The 18,019-nt window shown below is 48.9% G+C and overlaps 1 protein-coding gene across 10 annotated transcripts in view; it reads right to left on the minus strand.

Annotated features, from left to right (window-relative positions):
• The window catches only part of LOC137372521 (uncharacterized), a 203,681-nt gene that overhangs the window by 155,612 nt on the left and 30,050 nt on the right, over nt 1-18,019 (minus strand). For 8 of the 10 annotated variants that reach the window (XM_068036407.1, XM_068036404.1, XM_068036410.1 and 5 more), the window contains exons 2-4: nt 14,971-15,102; nt 5,053-5,149; nt 4,804-4,945 (exon numbers count right to left, since the gene is read on the minus strand). In XM_068036407.1, coding sequence (XP_067892508.1) covers nt 4,804-4,945; nt 5,053-5,149; nt 14,971-15,102 — 371 coding nt within the window. The remainder of the gene's footprint in view (nt 1-4,803; nt 4,946-5,052; nt 5,150-14,970; nt 15,103-18,019) is intronic. The other 2 variants (XM_068036403.1, XM_068036406.1) reach the window with 2 other exon arrangements.

Genomic DNA, 18,019 nt, shown 5'->3' on the forward strand with positions numbered 1-18,019 from the left:
AGGGGGGGGAAGGGGGCGGGAGAGAGGGGGGGGAAGGGGGCGGGAGAGAGGGGGGGGAAGGGGGCGGGAGAGAGGGGGGGGAAGGGGGCGGGAGAGAGGGGGGGGAAGGGGGCGGGAGAGAGGGGGGAAGGGGGCGGGAGAGAGGGGGCGGGAGAGAGGGGGCGGGAGAGAGGGGGCGGGAGAGAGGGGGGGAAGGGGGCGGGAGAGAGGGGGAGAGAGGGGGCGGGAGAGAAGGGGGGAAGGGGGCGGGAGAGAGGGGGGGAAGGGGGCGGGAGAGAGGGGGGGAAGGGGGCGGGAGAGAGGGGGGGAAGGGGGCGGGAGAGAGGGGGGGAAGGGGGCGGGAGAGAGGGGGGGAAGGGGGCGGGAGAGAGGGGGGGAAGGGGGCGGGAGAGAGGGGGGGAAGGGGGCGGGAGAGAGGGGGGGAAGGGGGCGGGAGAGAGGGGGGGAAGGGGGCGGGAGAGAGGGGGGGAAGGGGGCGGGAGAGAGGGGGGGAAGGGGGCGGGAGAGAGGGGGGGAAGGGGGCGGGAGAGAGGGGGGGAAGGGGGCGGGAGAGAGGGGGGGAAGGGGGCGGGAGAGAGGGGGGGAAGGGGGCGGGAGAGAGGGGGGGAAGGGGGCGGGAGAGAGGGGGGGAAGGGGGCGGGAGAGAGGGGGGGAAGGGGGCGGGAGAGAGGGGGGGAAGGGGGCGGGAGAGAGGGGGGGAAGGGGGCGGGAGAGAGGGGGGGAAGGGGGCGGGAGAGAGGGGGGGAAGGGGGCGGGAGAGAGGGGGGGAAGGGGGCGGGAGAGATGGGGGGGAAGGGGGCGGGAGAGAGGGGGGGAAGGGGGCGGGAGAGAGGGGGGGAAGGGGGCGGGAGAGAGGGGGGGAAGGGGGCGGGAGAGAGGGGGGGAAGGGGGCGGGAGAGAGGGGGGGAAGGGGGCGGGAGAGAGGGGGGGAAGGGGGCGGGAGAGAGGGGGGGAAGGGGGCGGGAGAGAGGGGGGGAAGGGGGCGGGAGAGAGGGGGGGAAGGGGGCGGGAGAGAGGGGGGGAAGGGGGCGGGAGAGAGGGGGGGAAGGGGGCGGGAGAGAGGGGGGGAAGGGGGCGGGAGAGAGGGGGGGAAGGGGGCGGGAGAGAGGGGGGGAAGGGGGCGGGAGAGAGGGGGGGAAGGGGGCGGGAGAGAGGGGGGGAAGGGGGCGGGAGAGAGGGGGGGAAGGGGGCGGGAGAGAGGGGGGGAAGGGGGCGGGAGAGAGGGGGGGAAGGGGGCGGGAGAGAGGGGGGGAAGGGGGCGGGAGAGAGGGGGGGAAGGGGGCGGGAGAGAGGGGGGGAAGGGGGCGGGAGAGAGGGGGGGAAGGGGGCGGCAGAGAGGGGGGGAAGGGGGCGGGAGAGAGGGGGGGAAGGGGGCGGCAGAGAGGGGGGGAAGGGGGCGGCAGAGAGGGGGGGAAGGGGGCGGGAGAGAGGGGGGGAAGGGGGCGGCAGAGAGGGGGGGGAAGGGGGCGGGAGAGAGGGGGGGGAAGGGGGCGGGAGAGAGGGGGGGAAGGGGGCGGGAGAGAGGGGGGGAAGGGGGCGGGAGAGAGGGGGGGAAGGGGGCGGGAGAGAGGGGGGGAAGGGGGCGGGAGAGAGGGGGGGAAGGGGGCGGGAGAGAGGGGGGGAAGGGGGCGGGAGAGAGGGGGGGAAGGGGGCGGGAGAGAGGGGGGGAAGGGGGCGGGAGAGAGGGGGGGAAGGGGGCGGGAGAGAGGGGGGGAAGGGGGCGGGAGAGAGGGGGGGAAGGGGGCGGGAGAGAGGGGGGGAAGGGGGCGGGAGAGAGGGGGGGAAGGGGGCGGGAGAGAGGGGGGGAAGGGGGCGGGAGAGAGGGGGGGAAGGGGGCGGGAGAGAGGGGGGGAAGGGGGCGGGAGAGAGGGGGGGAAGGGGGCGGGAGAGAGGGGGGGAAGGGGGCGGGAGAGAGGGGGGGAAGGGGGCGGGAGAGAGGGGGGGAAGGGGGCGGGAGAGAGGGGGGGAAGGGGGCGGGAGAGAGGGGGGGAAGGGGGCGGGAGAGAGGGGGGGAAGGGGGCGGGAGAGAGGGGGGGAAGGGGGCGGGAGAGAGGGGGGGAAGGGGGCGGGAGAGAGAGAGAGGGAAGGGGGCGGAAGAGAGAGAGAGGGAAGGGGGCGGAAGAGAGAGAGAGGGAAGGGGGCGGAAGAGAGAGAGAGGGAAGGGGGCGGAAGAGAGAGAGAGGGAAGGGGGCGGAAGAGAGAGAGAGGGAAGGGGGCGGAAGAGAGAGAGAGGGAAGGGGGCGGAAGAGAGAGAGAGGGAAGGGGGCGGAAGAGAGAGAGAGGGAAGGGGGCGGAAGAGAGAGAGAGGGAAGGGGGCGGAAGAGAGAGAGAGGGAAGGGGGCGGAAGAGAGAGAGAGGGAAGGGGGCGGAAGAGAGAGAGAGGGAAGGGGGCGGAAGAGAGAGAGAGGGAAGGGGGCGGAAGAGAGAGAGAGGGAAGGGGGCGGAAGAGAGAGAGAGGGAAGGGGGCGGAAGAGAGAGAGAGGGAAGGGGGCGGAAGAGAGAGAGAGGGAAGGGGGCGGAAGAGAGAGAGAGGGAAGGGGGCGGAAGAGAGAGAGAGGGAAGGGGGCGGAAGAGAGAGAGAGGGAAGGGGGCGGAAGAGAGAGAGAGGGAAGGGGGCGGAAGAGAGAGAGAGGGAAGGGGGCGGAAGAGAGAGAGAGGGAAGGGGGCGGAAGAGAGAGAGAGGGAAGGGGGCGGAAGAGAGAGAGAGGGAAGGGGGCGGAAGAGAGAGAGAGGGAAGGGGGCGGAAGAGAGAGAGAGGGAAGGGGGCGGAAGAGAGAGAGAGGGAAGGGGGCGGAAGAGAGAGAGAGAGGGAAGGGGGCGGAAGAGAGAGAGAGGGAAGGGGGCGGAAGAGAGAGAGAGGGAAGGGGGCGGAAGAGAGAGAGAGGGAAGGGGGCGGAAGAGAGAGAGAGGGAAGGGGGCGGAAGAGAGAGAGAGGGAAGGGGGCGGAAGAGAGAGAGAGGGAAGGGGGCGGAAGAGAGAGAGAGGGAAGGGGGCGGAAGAGAGAGAGAGGGAAGGGGGCGGAAGAGAGAGAGAGGGAAGGGGGCGGAAGAGAGAGAGAGGGAAGGGGGCGGAAGAGAGAGAGAGGGAAGGGGGCGGAAGAGAGAGAGAGGGAAGGGGGCGGAAGAGAGAGAGAGGGAGGGGGCGGAAGAGAGAGAGAGGGAGGGGGCGGAAGAGAGAGAGAGAGGGAGAGAGAGAGAGAAAAGAGAGAGAGGGAAAGAGAGGGAAGAGGGTAAGAGAGAGGGGGGGGAAGAGAGAGAGAGAGAGAGAGGGGGGGGGAAGAGAGAGGATGAGAGAGAGAGGGGGAAAGAGAGAGAGAGGGGAGAGCACTCGCGCGTGAGCGCGAGAGGGAGCGAGGAGAGAGAGAGTGGGGCAGAGTGTGAGAAAGAGGGAGGGGGGGGGAAGGTTGAAGCATAGTTTATATTTTACTTAGTTCGAGTTTTCTTTTTAAGAAAATAAATAAGAATCTCTTTCTTATTTAAACTCAAGAAAATCTGTCTTTTGGTTCTTTCATAATCATAGTACATAAAGGGTTAAATACTGACTTGGTAAGCATATCCACTGTTCAAATAAAACCCTGTTATGATCAAACTAGGAGGGACAAGAGTGGAGCCTTTTGACCCCTCCTCACCTGATCGTAACATGATGGAATGCAGAAATCATGCAGAGTTGTCGGGCTGGAGGAGGTTACAAAGATAGAGAGAAGCAACACCATAGAAGGATTTGATCACAAAGATGAGAATTTTAAATGTGAATCGTTGCCAGACTATGACTGCTCCTCCTGGCCCTATAAATCTTCCCACCTGCTTCCAGTCCCTTGCCACCCCAGTTCTTCCTGGGATTGTTTCCTCTCCGTTAAGTACACCCCTTCCATCTTAGCTCCATAGAAAAGGTGCCAGATGCCTGCCCTCCCCCACCTGTTCATCAATCTGCGAGTTCGTACTTATTCAGGACTAGCAGCTAGCCGATATTATTGTAATGAGGCTCAATCATGAAAATCGTTCCAGGCACACTCCAAAATCATTGGGTATGCAAGGTGGTTACTCCATCAATCCCCCACTCTTTTTACATGGTATATGAAAAATTCACTCCCACTGACCCCTCTCTTCTCAGCTTCATATACTTTGATGTTTATAGAAAATAAAAGGCCCAACAGTTGTATAAACATTTAGATTATCTGGCCCAAAAAAGTTCTTCAGTTTCCGAAGATGCAAAATTCAAAAGTCTTGCCACATATTTGAAAGGTATTCGGAGTTATTTTTAAAACAAAATATAAATCAAGAGTATTACCCTTTTACTTCATAGCACTCACTGAAGCCGTTCTTTCTCATTGCCTTCTAATACAAGATCGTAGATGGGATAATAGAGGATGCAAGCTGGATCATCTTCCAGTTTTTGTACAGACGTCAAAATATAACTAATTACATATTTTTAGCGATGGTGCAAATCCTCCTCAATGATTTTGCACTTGGAAGATTAGTAAGAAAATAAAATAATGCAAATGAAGTTCACCAAAGTAGTCACCAGATAACAAAGTTGGCATAATGGCTAATGATCCTACTATATTGATAAAAAATCTTTACTTTTTCAGTTAAGCATTTCCACTGGTAAACAGACATGAGACTACAGTTTAAAATGGTACAACATAATGATAATGCTTGTTTGTCTTCTCTAGTGAGGCTAAGATTACATATAATATTTATCATTTCTAAAGTCAATCAATATAATTTACATTATTTATTAAAAAGTTATTTTTCTTTTGATTTCAGAAATAATAATGTAATGGCAAGTTAACAGAACCTATACCTTTGGAAATATTTCAGTCACTACCTGATATCCTTCAGTACGCGGGCAAGAACAGCGTGGAAACGTTGATGCACAAGCAGCTGGTAACGGGTTTAAACAATTCTCTGAGCTTCTAATTTGTTTAAAAACACGATGTTTTTTTCTGTAAAGTTAGCAAGGAGAATGGCAAGTATTACTCGTTATATTATGTTTACATTACCAGTGATTTCCTAATACAGGATATATATAATGCAAGGGAAAATCTCATACCTTTCTCGATGACAAAGGCAGCAGATGGCAAAGCATAAAGCAAGAATGAGAATCAGTATAATGAGGATTCCAATAAATGAAACTGCGGTAAACCATTCTGCATGGGAAAAAAAAAAGTATGGATAAGAAAAAGTCATTTGGTCTTCAAGGCTGCTCCTCCACATGCCATGTACAATTTCCCTATCAATCAATGATTTTAACCCACTTAGTGAATCTATGGAGGCAATGTTGCAAAATGACCCTCTCCAAAAAAAAAAATCAAAAATCCCCGATGGGGTCTGTGTGTTCATATATGTAATTTCGCTGCATTCTGTTTATAATAATGTAAACTCACTTATCAGGAAGAGGTTTATAATTTTGCAAAACGCTGCACAATAGGAAATAGCCTGCTGCTAAGAACTCTTCTTCCTACCCAACCGCCCACCCTCACTCCCTCTTCTAACACCTTGTCCTGTTCTGCATGACCTGTCTTCATTCTCCCTGTCATACTCAATTTCAAGAGAAGGCTTACACATGTCTGGAAGCAACTTGTTTATGCACAAGCCTTTAAACCTCCAAAGAAGTTCTTCAGCCTCAGCTGCCTACTCCCTGTAGACTATTGAAATTTTAGACAAGTATAGGAAAGGTCCAAAAACGCATAAAATTGTACCAGGAACCAAAAGAAATAATCCAGCAACTAACCTGTAAATAGTTCATGATTCCTTTAAGTAGCACTGGTGGGAGATGGGGGAGGGAGTGTCCTTCATGCCTTTGAACAGGTATTCAGCTGTGGGAGGTGAAGAGAAAGCATTGGCTGTATCTTGGCATTTAAAAATGGCAGCACGCATTAAATCCTAATATTCACCCAATATCTGTTCACAATTAAAACTCATTTATTCAAGTCTAACCTGCTGCTCTCCATGGATGGTATCATCTTTGTCTATATTTATTCCTATAGCTTTCATCCTTATTCTTTGCAAATATTTAGCCAGCTCTTTTCTGAAGGACATAATCAACACTGTACATTTTAAAGTATGGGTCTGTGCCAAATAACCAATCCTCTGCAGGGGAACAATCTCCTATTTCACTGTCCTGCTTTGAGCTTAAATTTTGTTATTTGTGTCTTCGAATTCTATACTTACAGTTCAAGTTAAACATTAAACATTACTTTTAAATCATCTATGCTTCTCAGTATATTAAACTTGATTATGTCACCTGTCTTTTTTTCCTTTAATGAAAACATTCAGTTCTGCAAGCATATAAAACTAGATTATGGGGGAGAAATTGGGCTTTGCAGCAGCCGTTTTTTGAGTCACTAATTGGCTTCCTAAAAGGGCAAAAATCGGTTTCTAGATGCGTACCATCACTTCAGATGGGAAGTGTGCCAGACGACATCTTGGTACAGTAGTTTGCATATGTACCTAATGACTGACAGCAGCATGCAGAGTAGACCAATTATGACATCAGTATGCAACACTAATTTGACGCCGTGACTGCCATTTTCGAATGTCATGATGCAGCCAATCCTTTCTCTTTACCTCCCACAGCTGAACATGTGTTCAAAGGCATGAAGGACACCCCTCCACCACCTCCCACCAGTGCTACTTGAAGAAATCATGAATTATTTACAGGTTAGTTGCTGGATTATTTATTTTAGCTCCTGGTGCAATTTTATGCATTTTTGGATCTTTCCTATACTTGCCTAGTTTCAATAGTCTACAGGGACTGGTCTAGCTGATGCTGAAATACTTTTTTGGTGGTTTAGAGGCTTGTGCAGAAACAAGCAGCTTCCAGACATAGGTGGCCGGGTGAGCCTTCCTCATGGAATTGAGCACAAGAGAGAAAATGAAGGTCACTCAGAACAAGACAAGCTGTCAGAGGGAGTAAGGGTGGGCGAGGTTGGGGGAAGAAGAGTTCTCAGCAGGAGACCATATCTGCCATGGTCTTTGGGGAGCAATTCTCTTACCTGAACTTTAGCTGGACCAATGCACAAGACGTCTTCCCTTCACTAAAGAGGCTGTGAGTGAAACCTCCCAACTGTTGCAGCTACAACCACAACCTCAATGCACGGCAAGGCCCATATTGCCAGTGGCCGTCAAGATGACATGCTCTCAACTTTTGTGTGTTTGGCTCCTTCCAGGTAGCTGAAGATATAAACAACATCTTGCAGTTTGCACTACACTGCTGCATAAGGGAGGATCCTGAGTATCTCTATACAAAAAGAGACAGCTTCGTCTTATTTCCTCTTGCCAGAGGCAAGCAGGCAGAGCAAGCATGAGAGTTTGCTCAGATTGCAGATTTCCTCATGGTGCAGGGTGCCATTAACTGCACAAACGTTGCTTGGCTTGTGCCTCATGTGAACTCAGCCATTTTCACATGAACATAAGAAATAAGAGCAGGAGCAAGCCATGTAGCCTCTCAAGCCTGCTCAGACATTCAATAAGTTCATGGCTGATATGATCTTGACCTCGACTCCACTTTCCCACCCATTACCCATAACACTCGGCTTCCATATAGTTCAAAAATCTGCCTATCTTAGCCTTGAATATATTGACTCAGCCTCCACAGCTCTCTAGGGTAGAGAACTCCAAAGGTTCACAACCCTCAGAGAAGAAATTCCTCTTCTTAAATCTTAAATGGGCGACCCTTTATTCTGAAACTATACCCCCAGTTCTAGATTCCCGTACGAGGGGAAACATCCTCTCAGCATCTACCCTGTTAAGCCCCTTCAGAATCTTATGCACTTCAATAAGATTACCTCTCATTCTTCTAAACTCCAATGAGCATAGGCCCAACTTGCTCAACGCTTCCTCATAAGACAAACCCTTCATCCCAGGAATCAATCTAGTGAACTTTCTTTGAACTGCCTCCAATGCAAGTATATCCCTCCTTAAATGAGAGCAAAACTGTATGCAGTACTCTAGGTGTGGTCTCACTAACACCCTGTACAGCTGTAGCAAGACTTCCCTAATTTTATACTCCATCCCCCTTGAAATAAAGGCAAACATTCAATTTGCCTTCCTAATTAATTTGCTGTACCCTCATGTTTACTTTGTGCTGCATGTAACTCACCTCCTGACTCCCCAAAGCCTGTCCACCATCTAGAAGGCAGAAGTCAGGAGTGTGATGGAATACTCTCCACTTGCCTGGATGGGTGCAGCTCCAACACTTGGAAGCTTTACACCATCCTAAAGGCCTGCTCAGGTCGGGAAAAAGAACCCGACCGAACCACAGCAGACCCGAACCCGACCCGAGTCCCTCCAATTTTGTCACAAGCCCGACTCAACCCAAGCCCGACCATCCCTTTACTTACCTCCCTGACACCAAACCTGCAGGAAGCTCCAGCGCATGCGTGATGATGTCATAGTGACGTCACTCGCTCACTGCGCACTCAGTTTCATCCGGACTCCCAGCTCAGCTAACTTTTTTAATTTCAATACTTACCAGCAGAGCACTTACCGTGTGTGTCCGGCCCGACCCGAGCCCGAAAGCCAGACCCAGAAGAGGGGTCCAGCCCGACCCGAACCAGACACATGTCGTCGGGTCCCATCAGGTTCGGGTCAGGTAGCAGGCCTTTACACCATCCAGGACAAAGCAGCTGCTTGATTGTCACCCCATCCACAAACATTCAGTCCCTCCACCACTTACACACAGTGGCAGCAGTGTGTACCATCTACAAGATGCACTGCAGCAACGCACCAAGATTCCTTAGACAGCACTTTCCAAACCCGCGACCTCTGCCATCTAGAAGGACAAGGGCAGCAGTTGCATGGGAACACCACCACCTGCATTTTCCCCTCCAAGCTACACACCATCTTGACTTGGAACTATATCACCATTGCTTCATGTCGCTGGGTCAAAATCCTGGAACTCCCTTTCTAACAGCACTGTGGGTGTACTTACTCCACATGGACAGCAGCTGTTCAAGAAGGCTGCTCATCGCGACCTTCTCAAGGGCAATTGGGGATGGGCAATAAATGCTGCTCGCCAGCAACACCCACATCCTATGAATAAATTTTAAAAATGTACAAGGACACCTAGATCCTTCTGTACTGCAGCATTCTCTCGTCTCTCTCCATTTAAATAATATTTTGCTTTTCTATGCTTTCTACCAAAGTGGATAACCTCACATTTTCCCACATTATGAGCTGAATTTTGTGCAGGAAGCAGGGTTCCCGGTGCTAGGCCAAAAAGGCAGGGAAGTCCTGCCTCTGCATTTTTTCAGTCCCCTGGACTGATCCTGTGGTCTTTTGGGGTGAATGTTTAAGGAGGCAGGTTCCCTGTCCCTTTAAAGAGTTAATAAGGATGGAGATCCCGTCCCCAAGAGCTGCCAGCCAATCATAGGGCGGCAGCTCAGCGGAATCAGCAGTTCTACCGGGAGCGGTGGCCACTGCCGGAACTGCAGAGGCCTCAGACCCAGGCCCAGCACTTGAACCCCAGAGAAGAGGTAGGTGAGGCGGGGTTGCCGGGGCCAGTCCAGATGGTCCCGGCGAGGGGCGTTGGTGGGGGTGGGTGCTCTGTCATGGGTGGGAGGGGTGCCAGGGATGTGCACAAATTGCCCACGATGGAGGGACCCACGCCCCCATCACCACCCCCCCCCCCCACCACCCCGATGCCCCACATGCCCGTGGAAAGGCGTCTTATTTTCAAGGCATCCTCCCCCGCCAATGGCTAGATACCAGCAGCGGTGGCAAGAGGCCCTTAAGTGGTCGTTTATAGGCCAATTGGCCTTTGGGCGGGAAGGCCATTGTCAACCTATTCCGATTCCAGAAGAATAGGAATCGGCAATCCCAGTGTTGGGTTCCATGGCAGCTGCTGCAGCTCTGATTCTCCGGCCAGACCCGCCACCCCCCCCCACCCCACCCCCACAACCCCCCAGGCCATAAAACCCACTGTTGGGAGGAGAATAAGATTTGGCCCTATACTCCTGAACTGAAAGGGATTCCACCATCCCAATTTGCAGTTGCTTTGTGGCCACAGGCAGTGCATCTTGCAGGTGAAGGCCTACTATCCTAGCTGTAGCCATGATTCCTTTATTCTGTGCAGTCCTTTGTGCCAACTGCATTTGACCCACCATCGCAAGTTGCCCAACTGCCGACCATTGACAAGGGTTATCCACTCAAGACAAGGCTCGTGACTCTGGTTGAGAACCCATGCACATACACAGAACAGGTATACAATGACAAACACGCTGCCACAAGGAACGTTATAGAGCGTACCACTGGCTCCCTCAAGCAATGGTTTCACTGTTTGGGCCACTCTGGAGAAACTCTCCAGTACTCAGCTGAGTGGTTAGCAAGATGTGTCATAATATGCTATGTGCTACAAATCCTGGGCATTGAGGGAACAGCCCTTGCCACCATTTATCAGTTAAGAAACTGTGGAGCAAAAGCATGAGGAGGAAGAAAAGGAGCAAGTGCAACAGAAAGTAGAGGATCAGGATGAGGAAGAAAGGATACAATGTCGATATCCCCTTTCTTCCCAGGCTCTATTTTATCAAATAATTCATAAGCGATGCCAGTAACCTCAACCATAACACTCCATTCACCAAGAGTCCCACATTTCCATCTTTCCTCTTTCACTAATCATCACATCATCCTCTTTAGATAACATGAAAATAAAAGCGACCAGTAAAATGTACATTCCAATCGAAATTTATAAACTTAATGACATAATGCATACAAAAATAAATTAATCACCCTTGTGCATTCCCTTTCTGTCTCTGCCTCTCCGAGGACTCCTATGAGATGCTTCCCCAGCGATTGCAGCATGGGTGACGGAAGACTGCTGACATTCAATTGAGGAGACTGCAGATGGCCTTGGAGACTGACCTTGAGCAGATTAGGCTGACACGTCCTGCACTATCTTGCCTAGCCTGAGCTGGCTGGTTGACAGACAGGGGTGGGAATATGAATGCTGTCCTCATGAGAGAGGACAGAAGGTCCATACACCATGGGGCCATTGCAACACTCCCAGGGCAGTGTGTCAGCAATCCAGTAACCTGTCAGTGAACAGGTTGATGGACTGCTGTTTCTCTTCTTTGAACACTGGTATCCAAATCCATGATGGCAGCAGTCTGAGTACCCACTGCAGCACTCAGACCTTTGGTGGAAGCTGCTTGTGCTGCAATGGAAGCTGACACATCAGCCATCAGATTCTGAATCATGCTCAGTTCCACAGGTGTGCCGATAGACGGGGCCACCCATTTCACATTAGTAAGGACATGCTGTAAGTTCTGTGCAAAGCCCTATACCAAGTTAGTGTTGGACTCCTCCAGCTCTTTGACATAGAGTGTAGGCTTTCTGGCAGGCTTTCCAGAGCACCAAGTATTTGGGCGTGCACACCCATCAGCCTTCTTCTGTAGCCTAGCCAAACAAAATCCTCATCAGCACCTTTTGCAGCAGAATTAGTGTGCAACCTCACTCTCTAGCAAGCTGGCACTTGTGCTATGCTTTTCCCTCTGCCCATATGCCCGGTGTCTCATCATGTGCAGATCCCACCTCTAAAGTTCATACAGCTTCACTATCTGAGCTGGTGGTTCCAAGTGTAAGATTGAGTGACAGTGTCTCTTTAATTTCAGTGTTTTCTTCCTCTACTGACTGGGCGAGTTCCAGTTCTTGGGTATCTGAAATGTAAAAAGGACAAGCTTTGGGTTGCGGTGAGTGGAGAGGAGAAAGTAAGCAGTGTGTGCTTACACCCTCTGCAGCCCCTCACTCAGAAAAAAGATGAGGGAGAAGTGGAATGAGAGAAGGAGAAGGTATGTCATACCCTTATCAATCGCTTCAGCAGCAACAGCCTCAGTGATGCCTCGTCCCATGATGGCCAGCACTGTCTCCTTTATATGAGGGTTAAAGTATGGCATACTTGTGCTGTACCAGCTAATTCCTTCACCCTGCTGTTATGCACATCTTCTGCAAGAAGAGGGAATTGTGTTGAGCAATATGTTTAGGAGGTGTGGCTGTCATGGTTGAATAGCTGTGTGTGAGCTGTGAGTGTGAGGCTTGCAACAGTGCTAAGTGTGTGAGGGTGAAGTAAAGCATATGAATGTTTGGATTGAGTCCTGATTGGTAGGTGAGTAATGGAGATTATAGTGAATTGAGCAGTGGATGAGGGCATTGATGTAGTTGGTCGGATATTTGAAAATGAAGTCACTCACCCTGACAACTCACGTGAGATCATTAAACCTTTTCCTGCATTGCATCCATGATCGATAGGCATTTTTTTCCTGGCACTGAGGACCGCCGCTATTCCCTCTGCCTTCTGTGCATGTGTCTGGACGGTCCCCCACAAATAGAGGACTTCTCTCCTCCTTTCCACCTCTTGCACCATGGCTTCCAGTACATGTGTGAAAACCCTGGCGTGAGTTCTCTCGCACGCATGTTCAGCCATTGCTCCAAGTATCACAGCACTGATTCAGCTGCAAAAAGTCTCACACCACTTGTTGCAGCCACAATACACCACCCCTTTAAGAAGTGCAGTCTTTCTTTAAGTAGCGCTGGACGCTGGTGATATCAGGCCCCCTGCTGATGCGTGCATCCAATGAACTGTGCAGAGAGCACTGGCTGCACCCACAAATAATTTAAAAGAGCAGGCAACACAAATTTAATGTATTGTCTACAATATTATGAACAGTTAATCACACACTGCACCAGGTGTCTTCCAATTTCTTTCCCATGTTGCCTTTCAATTTTTTTCCAGTTCTGGAAGCTGTAAAAAGAGGAAAGCTAAATCTGCAAAACTGAAAAGGACCTTAATTACAAGGTGCTAGATGATTCTTATCCCTCCTCAATAAAGAAACACTAGAGGGATAGCATCCACATCTAGCGATAATCAGGTGCCTGCCTCACCGGAAATATCTTACATCAGTCACATTAAACCAACTGTTACACAAAGCAACTCCTTTTTGGGGCACTGCAGCAAAAAATAACTTGCATTTATGTGGAACCTTCTACAATATCAAAGCATCCCAAAATATGTCCAATATGCATAATCGGGAAAAAATTCACACCCAAAGAAAGTGATGTTTGAGAAGTGGCCCAAATATTTGGTCAATGAGGTGGGTTTTAAGAATCTTAAAAGATGAGAGGGAGGTGTAGAGGCAGAGGGGTTCAGGAAAGGAATTTCAGAGCATGGGGAGTGGGCAGATGAAGTCTTGGCTGCCAATGGTGGGGTAAAGGGTGGGATGATGCACACGAGGCCAGTCAAAGGAATGGAGAATTCAAGGTGGGGGTGTAGGGCTGGAATAGGTTGCAGAGATATGCAAGGGCAAGTTCATGAAGGGATATAAACGCAAATTACAAACCAATACAGGTTGTGGAAAGGGTTGATGGGCAACCAGGATTTGCGCAGGATAGGTTATGGGCAACAGACATTTGGATGAATTGAAGCTTACAAAAGGTGCAGAATTGGGAGACAGCCAGGAGAGCATTGGAATAACCAAGTTTGGAGGTGACAGGAGTATCTGGGAGAGTTTCAACTGCAGTTGGGCTGGGGTCAGGGAAGAGGTGGGCCATGTAATGGTTGTGGAAGTGGACAATCTTTATGATGGAGAGGACATGGGGTCAAAAGCTCCCCAAGGTTGAAAACGATCATGTGCTGTATTATCACATCAGTACTCTCACTGATTAGTCGTGCAAACATTTGTTGTGGGGATAAAGGGTATGTACTCTGATAGGCGGAATGTGACTCGTGCTGTTCCCCAGAAATCTGCCCTGGGACCTCAGCTTTTCGTCAGATTTACTGTTGACTTGGATGAAGGAATAGAGAATGGTATATTCAAATTTTCAGATGATAGTATGTTGGAAGGGACAGTAAATAGTGCAGATGGGAATATGAAGTTGCAAAGGGGCATAGGCAGATTAAGTGAGTGGACAAAACTATGGCAAATGGATTTCAATGTGGGCAAGTGTGAGGTCGTCAATTTTGGACCCAAGAAAGATAAATCATGGTGAGAAACCCGGAACTGTGGAGGAGTAGAGATTTAGGAGTCCAAGGACTTTGCTTCATTGATTTGACTAACTGGTCCTCATCATCTCCTCCCACATCAGTAATTCTCTGACTAATCACGTTGTCAGATGGACAAGTAAAACTTGTATTTGGAAGGCAAGTTGCTGATGAGCTATCAATGTTATTTTTATTGCTGATGGCAGTACACCAGTTATTTGAGATTTTCTATTTCTTACTAGTTGGCATGAGACAGCTTAAGCCATTTAAGTAATTTGACAGGAGGAGCACTGCATTCACCCACTGCTGCAGAAATCAGGGCTATTTGACTCCCATACCTTATTAACATGCCACCAGTCCACTTCCTCCCCATTCCGGGCAGTAAGCAGCTGCTGGCCTCTGGAAAATTCTCACTCAGAGAAGTGTGGAAAAGCAGTCTCTGAGAAGGGCTTGCAGGAGGGAAGGGGAAAGCCAGGGCAAAGGAAGCCCAAACGTTCTTTGTGATGCCCTCTGTACTATTGCTGCACGTGACCCCAGAGGAGTATAAAAAAAAAATTACCTTCATCTTCCCGGCAGGAAAGCCATAGCAGCTTTCCTGCTCAGGCCTCAGCTTATAATTGCAGTGGGAGCCCAATGATGTCATCAGGCCCCAATCTCTATTTTTAAAAAAAGACTTCATTTGCTTTGGACAGGCAGCTTAGTCCTCCATCCATAAGTCTGCATAAAAAATTGTGGTTGGTGGTATCCAGGCAGCTCAAGATATGTGAACAATTCTGCCTATCCAATTTTCTGCCACCGAGTATGGTTAAAATCACTACCTAACCTTTGGATATTAGAATCATAAAAAGGATAAAATTAAATAAAAACACATGAAAAAAATGTCTTAGTAATTTCAAGTAGGTCACCTCTAAACACTAAATGGTTTTCACATAACGCAGATAAATACTAAAGTCACTTGAGAAATGAAGTACATTTAACTCATTTACAAGCTCTTACCTATTTTATGATGTTCACACAAATCTCCATAATATCCAGGAGGGCAAATACAAAGGAATCCAAGACTACTGAACGGATATGAAGTACATGTGGCATAGTTCAGACAAGGTGCGAAGTCACAGTCAAGTTTGTCTTTAATTATTAAAATAAAAGTAATTAGAATATTTATGTCGCTATCATAAACATGATCTCCCGTGGCGCATGTTACACTGTTTCATAAAAACACAGACGTTATGCCATACAACACGCAATATAGTATCAGGGACAAATTATTTAAAGTAATTAAATATGTTAAATTCTATTTTTAATACATCAGGGGTTCTCAACCTTTTTGCTTCTGAGCCCCCTTTCCATTTTATAAAAAAATCCACGGTACAGCGTAACACAAGTATTTGTTCTGTAAAAGAAAATGTAGTTAGACCATTAATCACTTTTTTTTTTACTTAATGTGAAACTTGGATGGTTGAATTAAGCTGGGTTGAATGGCCTACCTCACTTGTATTGTTACGACCAGGTGAGAAAGGTGTCCAGGGGATTTTTTTTTACTGTCTTCACCTGGTCTTATTGTAAGAAGGTTTAATTTTAAACACACTGTTTTGAGCTCCCCTTTTGTGAATCCTTGTTCACAGCTTTCCAATTATAAGGCAAAGAAACAAACAGGTTTTCTTAGGTTTAAAGTAGAAAAGTGAAATTTATTAAACCGACTTAAATTCTCATACGGTTCACACCTACGGATATACGATGCACCCACACGAGGATGCACACACGATACACATATGCAAATAGGGACAGAAAAGAGAAAACAAAATGGAGAGGTTTGAGGCAATTTCAGAAGACTTTCTGGTTTACTGTGCTGTGTTTCCAGCTCGCCGTAGACAGCTCTTAGTTTTCGTTGGGGCCCAGTATTCTTCTTAAACCTTGTTCACTGTAGGAGATTTTTCTCTCTTAGTGTTCATATGTCTTCCATGGTTTCCGATGCTGTGTGAGCGACATGAGAGCAGACACGAGAGAGATGCTCTCAAACCAGAAGCCAGGAGCTTTCTGACTTCAAACACTGTTTTCTCCAAATTAAAATTGTCAGTTCAAACCTCTATTAGCCAGTTAGTCATGTGAATAAAACAGGACTGATCGCTTCTTCTGTGTATTGGGGAAGCAACGACTGGGTCCCCATTGTTCCAACACTGTGTTACTATGCAAACGTCTTTCCAGTTAGGAGCTTGCAATTTTTAAGTTTTAATGTTCATGTGGTGAAATAATGTGTACCTCAGTCTTGGCAGGTGGCGGGGGGGTTGTTTGCGGGACAGTATTATTATGTCATCATGATCTTATGGAAAGGTCTTAGGACCGCAGTTTACTGGCACTAAATCAGTTTAGTCAGACTGGTGGTCCCGTGGTATTCAACGGAGGGGCTGCAGAGCAATTCTGGTACACTGTGACTGGGAAATGTCTGAGCTTGCAGTGCGGCAGGAAAATGCCCCGAGGATTTTGCCTCAGCTTTCATCATAAAATTAAAATTATGTCCCACAAATAGCTGCATGTTTCTCAACCTACATATCCCAACATAAGTGGCGATGTCTATAAAAATATTAAACATTTTCTAAAAGTTGAAAATCTCAAAATTTGCAAAGGAGTTTTTTTTTTTAAGATCACAGGAAAGCCTGTGACCAACTTTCGAGTGGGATCATGCAGGCTGCCCAGATGTAGTATAAGAGGACAGCCAGCTTTGCAACAGCAAAATGAATACAGCTTCTACTGAAGACACTTAAAGAAATTTCAGTATTATTCAGTTTTCTTTCCATGTGATTAAATTAAAATCCAGTTTTCAGAATAATAGAAAGTAAAATTGATACAACGACCCTCAAGTAGCCCGATGTTACAGTCCGCCTGACATTAGTCTCCTCAATTGGTACTATTCATTTCCTGCAGCTGGATTGATTCCTACACCATTAGGCACATTGCAAACAGATTAATTGAATTTTTTTGTCATCTTGTTGCATGCTCCAGGCTCTGTAAAGATCCCTGTGCGTTTGGCTCTTAGCTGCAGTCAGTACCAGGGTCAAGGTCAGCACTTTACCTAGCACATATATGTCTACATTGTCATATTTAACAAAGGGCTGTGATGGCTTCTCACCCACCTCAGGGCGAGAGGTCTCAACCACTGGTGCAGGCCTACAGACATATTGCGGCTACGCTGCATACAACCCAGGCTCAGGCCATGCAAGGTGCTGCGTGAACTACACGGATAGGCTGAGAGGTACAGAGTCTCAGTTGTTATTGGCTCCCAAAGCTCTGCCCTCCTACTCTAAATAAGGGCGCAAAGAGCATCGCTGCCAGTTAGTGGCAAAAGGTGGTGCTGAGCAGAGGACAGTGTCAGCTAGAACTTTATTTTTTTGCAGACTCCGAGAAAATCTTCGAGTACATGATATTCTGCAATTGTTTTCAGGATTGAATTCTCTGATCCTGTCCATTTTTCCAAGAAAATTTTAAATCAGTGGCCTTGATTATTATTTTTGTGTGAAATTTGATCTCTTTTCACACTTAAAGCCCAGAATACACAGCAAGATGGGAGGGAACGTTTATCAGGTTGGAGAAAAGAAACTGGTGATTTGCATCACTGGAGGGATGAGGTGATCATGGGGTTATAGCAGCACTGAAAGTATCCTGTGCTTCAGTAACACTGTATGAGGAAGGCATAGATAAATTAGAATGAAAGGCTGGCATTAAGGTAGCATCTTTCACAACCTCAGAGCATCCCAAAGTGCATTACAGCCAATGAAACACTTTTTGAAGCAGTCACTATTATAATGGAGGAAACATGGCAGCCAATTTGAGTACAGCAATATCCCACAAGCTACAATACGATAATGACCAGATAACCTATCTTAGTGATATTGGGTGACAGATATATATTGGCCAATATTGGATTAAAAATAAATCACCAATGCCTTCTCAGTGCAGAGGAGACAATCACAGACACCAGGAGAGAGTCTCCCCTCATCATACGCTTCTCCCCCCCACCCCCAAAAACAGTACTGAAAATAAATTTCAG

The sequence above is a fragment of the Heterodontus francisci genome, chromosome 8 (assembly GCF_036365525.1).
Source record: "Heterodontus francisci isolate sHetFra1 chromosome 8, sHetFra1.hap1, whole genome shotgun sequence".
Classification (NCBI taxonomy): Eukaryota; Metazoa; Chordata; class Chondrichthyes; order Heterodontiformes; family Heterodontidae; genus Heterodontus; species Heterodontus francisci.